At 38.6% G+C, this 5,000-nt stretch overlaps 1 protein-coding gene across 1 annotated transcript in view; it reads left to right on the forward strand.

The window, feature by feature from the left end:
- LOC144959735 (uncharacterized) overlaps positions 1–3,458 on the forward strand; it is a 41,866-nt gene extending 38,408 nt beyond the window's left edge. The window contains exons 9-10 of the mRNA XM_078892435.1: positions 1–2,591; positions 3,146–3,458. The exon at positions 1–2,591 is cut by the window's left edge and continues 922 nt beyond it. Of these exons, the coding sequence (XP_078748561.1) occupies positions 1–2,591; positions 3,146–3,247 (2,693 nt within the window). The 3' untranslated portion in view covers positions 3,248–3,458. The remainder of the gene's footprint in view (positions 2,592–3,145) is intronic.
- Positions 3,459–5,000: the final 1,542 nt, after the last annotated feature.

Genomic DNA, 5,000 nt, shown 5'->3' on the forward strand with positions numbered 1-5,000 from the left:
CCAGTTCTGGTTATGGTAGCTGCGCGGGCAGTGCATCTGCTTACTCCGATTATTTCAACTCAGCTGTCAGTTCAATTGTCGATGAGTCATATCCTCCCTCCGGTCAAAAGCAAGTTCACAAAACAGTTTCCGCTGCCACTGTCAGTTCTTTCGGGGATGATATCCTCGAAGTTCTACCAGCCCTTGCAGACGAGAAACCGCGAACAGGGGAAGAACTTTTGAAAGAATTGATGAAAGCTAAACAAGATGCCAAAGTTGAACAATTGATTGAAAGTTTCAAAGAGCGTTTCAGGCTTGGACAACTTGGATCAAACTCGGAAGCCGTCCCATATGGAGTCATCTTTCCGAAGAAAGACAGACAGGGAAAGGATGAATCTGAAGCAGTGTGGGTTAAAGAGCCAACTGGACTACCTACTCAAATAGAGAAAGACTTACATTTGTACGATTCTCTTGATTCTATTGCGAATGTCAAAACAAACAATCCCAAAAACATTTCACCGAGACCAAAGACCGCTATGGCGTCAATGACTCAACATTTCAATAGGGGGAACACGAGACCAATGAGCGCAAATAGTTCTTTCTCAGCGTGGAATGCAAGAAATTCTTTGAAAAGAACAAAAGCTCGCCAGGCTTTGAAAAAAGCATTGGGTGGTAAAAGTAATACAGCTTTGCACCAAACAAATCCAAATGATGTCAGAGGTAACCGTGGCAAGGAGGTTGAAATGAAATACGCAAATCGCACCAAAAATATAAAACCCGTTGAGAACAACTGTGATATTAAAATAGAAAATGAAACCAAAGAAATCAGCAGCAACCAATCAACAGCACCGGAATCCCTCTTCATTGTTCAACACGTAGAAAAGAAGAATAACCAATCGTCTGTACCTACGTCTTCGGTCACAGATTGTAATAGTACGATTGTGCCCGTCTTGCCTTTGACTACTTCAAACGAAGCAGTCAATTCTCAAAAGAAAGCACCAAAACCAAATCCACCGCCGGTTGCAAGAAAACCTTCGACAAAGAGTAAACCAGCTCCTCCACCCCCTCGAAGAAATCAGAATCAGTCGGTAACTAAGCAACAAGCAACGGTGACTGGTATTGCTAATATGCAGATCCAGGACAGTAAACCAAGAACGGTCAACGATTTTTCTTTCAATGACGACGAATCGGCAACAAGCTTTGAACCTCAGTCTGTTTCCTCTGTGTCAGCTACTTCTAATAAAGATGCCGAGTCACAACGCGAGGAGAACATGATGGATATCACTGAAAAAATACAATCCGACATGAACAAAATTATTCATGGTGAGATTGCAAATGGTAACAACGTTTTACCTCCTGGCATTCGTCTCATTGATAGTGGTTTTGATAGCGAATCTGTAACGAGTGAGGAATCGTGTTTGTGTGCTGTTGCAGCTCTGCAGCCAAATGAGGACGGTTCGTGCTTGTGTCCATCAGAAGTCCAATCGCAGGGTACGTGTAGCTGTGCGTGTTCAAACTGTATGAAGGGTCCTCAGGGATATAATAAGGACTCGAGCTGGCTTGATAGCCAGGATTCTGAGTCATGGAGCAACAGCAATTCGTTTTCGTCATATGATACAAATATGCATCGCAGAAAATTGCCTTCAAAACGGGATAGAGTAGAACCGACAGGGGGCGCTTTAGGACCAGACGAGCAGTATCCATCTCCGGTCCATAGATCCAAACATCGTCGTAGTTCAAACAATTCCTTAATGTATTCTCCAAAAAGAAATCGTCGTAGTCTTGGTCACATGAAAGGTAACTTTCCTAGTAGTGCTAGTGACACAAGTAGCGCGGCTTCAAGACGATATCGTGAGCTCATCAAAAAGGGTGTTCCTTTAAGAGTTTCTGTTGTTTCCGGTGATACAGATGGGCGTGGCAATATGTCGTCGTTAGTAGACGAATCTATACACCCGATTGCAGAACTAGAAAAGGAAGAAAATTATGCAAGTAACGAACTATATGGCATTATTGATGATAACGGTATGCCAGATGCTGGTTTAGAAGCTCAGAACTATGAAGTAGGTCACTATCAAGAACCAGAGGAGCAACAAATTGAAGAAGACAATTATTGTCAGATTACAACGATTCCTTCATTGGATGAGATCATAAAAGAAATCCCAGATGAAACTGGTCAATTTCTAGATGAAACAAAAGCATTCCTAAACAGACCGGAATCTGAAGTATCACTCAAAGCTTTACAGGCAGTTCTTTCTCGACATGGATCGGCGACAGAGGAAAAACAAATTCAAGATGCTGAACTCAAAATAGATCGATTGTTTTCGAGCCAATTCCCCCAAATGCATTCTGAAAATGGAGTTCTTGAGTTGGATGAATCGGCTATTAAAGAAATAGCCATGTTACCCAGTAGAGAATCAGAGGATTACATCGCATCTGACATCGAGGGTCTTCTTGTTGGAATGGATGGTCGACATGTCCGATACTGTCACAACATCAGTTCGAGAATTCACCTGGTTAGCTTCAACGAACTGTTACCTGCCAACACACAAGCATTTGATCAACTCAAGACCAAATTGCAACTCAGCGGAAGTGTGGGGATGATTGGAACACAGGTATACGCTTTTTTACACATTTTTATTTGTGACTCTCTACCTAACTTTGATGGTATGTCGGGAAGAGCCGAATACCGAAGAGTTATTTTAAAGCTAACCGTATAGAAAATAATACATAATTTTAGCTTCCTTGCACTGTAAAAAACTGTTGCTTACTCTTTTTAAATAAACATAATTTCTGAAATCGAATGGTTTAAAAAAATATAGCTTCAATCTTTAGAATCTAAATCACTCCGACATAATACCATTTTTAGTCAGCGGATCACATTTGTTCAGGTTCTTTACTCAAACATCATTCGTTGCCATTAGCGTTATTAAGTTTCAATCATATTTCGTACTCCCTTCAACACGTTTATTTTATTTCGCTTAGGCTTTGGCACATCTGTCTTAAGGTAATCATGGTTTGTGATATGTGGTTTTATTCCCATGGTCACATTCTAAATTGTATATAATTGTGGAGTCACTTAGACAAGTAGGTAGTGCGTGATCTTTCATTACTTCAATATGAGCCTTGATTACATTACTTTTATTTTGTTCCTTTTTTGCTTCCCCAGTTGATTGATTTGATACAAACATGCTGGTTGAGTGAGAATCCTCCGGCCACCGCCTCTCTCGTGGAAAAGTTGACCGACAACGTTACTGAGACGGAATTGTGATGCCAAGATTGATTGTTTTGTACTATGTTATTATAGAAATACAGATTTCATCCTGTGATACATGTATCTAATACTAAGCTGCTAGAAGCTGTGGACTGTAATAAGTAATAAGCAATTAATGAATATAACAAATTCGGAAAAGAACGTTTCGGGCTTTAAAGCCCTCTTCGGTCTATAACAAAAACAATGGAAACATTTTAAAAAAAGAAAATTTCATTATTGGCTGGAGCAGAGTTTTGGAGTCCGAAATTTTCCATTTTTTGGTATTTTGTTCTTTTTCGAATTTGTTGTATTCATTTTTGTGAAATCCATTGTGATACATGTGCGGCTATGTGCTCTTGTGGTATGACACTCGCTTTCGGATCGGAAGGTCCTGGGTTCGAGCCTCGCTCGGCGCATAGTTGAGTCCTTGGAAAAGGCTTTTTACTTACATTCTCCCATCGTTCTCAGCTATAAAACGAGTACCTGGCCGTTAACAGCGTTGTTTCAGAAAAAAATTGTGACATCCCCTAACAGGCGTTATGTTTCGATTGATATGTTACGTGCTGCTGTTGGTCAGGGACCCAATGTAAATCGAGTTGAGCACGTTTAGTGGATTTTGCACTATCTAAACTCTCATATTTGGGGGAGGGGGGGTGTGGAGGGGGAGTTGTTTGCTTTTGTTTTGTTTTTTAAAGTAGTGGTGTACCTACACAAAACCAGCATTATCAGTGTGCCCAATCGATGTACAGTATAAATGTTTGTTTTAATGTTATTTACCATATATCCTCATAGAAATGCTCATAAGAATATAAAAATGACTTAATCTGGATGTGTAAAGATAAACCTATTCGCATTTTCCGTCATTGGAAATTTTGATAAATATAGATTTAACCATATTAAATTATTTAATTGTGCACACACAGACACACATCCATGATAATAATATCATATATTCCACACAAACACACACACATACATATGTCTATATATATATATATATATATATATATATATATATATATATATATATATATATATATATATATATTTATATAAAGAGAGAAAAGAGAGAGAGAGAGAGAGAGAGAGAGAGAGAGAGAGAGAGGAGTGGGAGGTAGGCGGAGGGGAATGGGTAAGTACAGAAAAAAAGACAGTAGATAGCTGTTATATTGTTGGACAGTTCATTTCCATTTTTTTTAAATTTCGTTTATTTCCATCTGATTTTTGTTTCATTATTGGGTGTTTTTTTTTTTTCTTTGTCTTTTTTTTTATTTTTTTATTTTTTTTTTTTTTTTTGTTTGTTGTTTGTTTTTTTTTTTTTTTGGGGGGGGGGAGGGGGGGGGGGGTATTTTTTTTTTATTTCTTCGTTAAACACTATTAATTCTGTACTGACCCTTGTGACTCATGACACTTAAAGTAGCGTTTACTTTCTATGTTTCGCTACACTAGCTCTCTCTCTCTCTCTCTCTCTCTCTCTCTCTCTCTCTCTCTCTCTCTCTCTCTCCTCTCTCTATCTATCTATCTATCTATCTATCTATCTATCTATCTATCTATCTATCTATCTATCTATCTCTTTCTCTCTTCTTCTTGTTCTTCTTCTTGTTCTTCTTCTTCTTCTTCTTCTTCTTCTTCTTCTTCTTCTTCTTCTTCTTCTTCTTCTTCTTCTCCTCCTCCTTCTCCCCTCCCCCCTCCTATCTATCTATCTATCTATCTATCTATCTATCTATCTATCTATCTATCTATCTATCTATCTACTATCCTATCTATCTAT

The sequence above is a fragment of the Berghia stephanieae genome, chromosome 1 (assembly GCF_034508935.2).
Source record: "Berghia stephanieae isolate SIO BIC M18660-M18661 chromosome 1, UCSD_Bste_1.3, whole genome shotgun sequence".
NCBI classification, from domain to species: domain Eukaryota; kingdom Metazoa; phylum Mollusca; class Gastropoda; order Nudibranchia; family Aeolidiidae; genus Berghia; species Berghia stephanieae.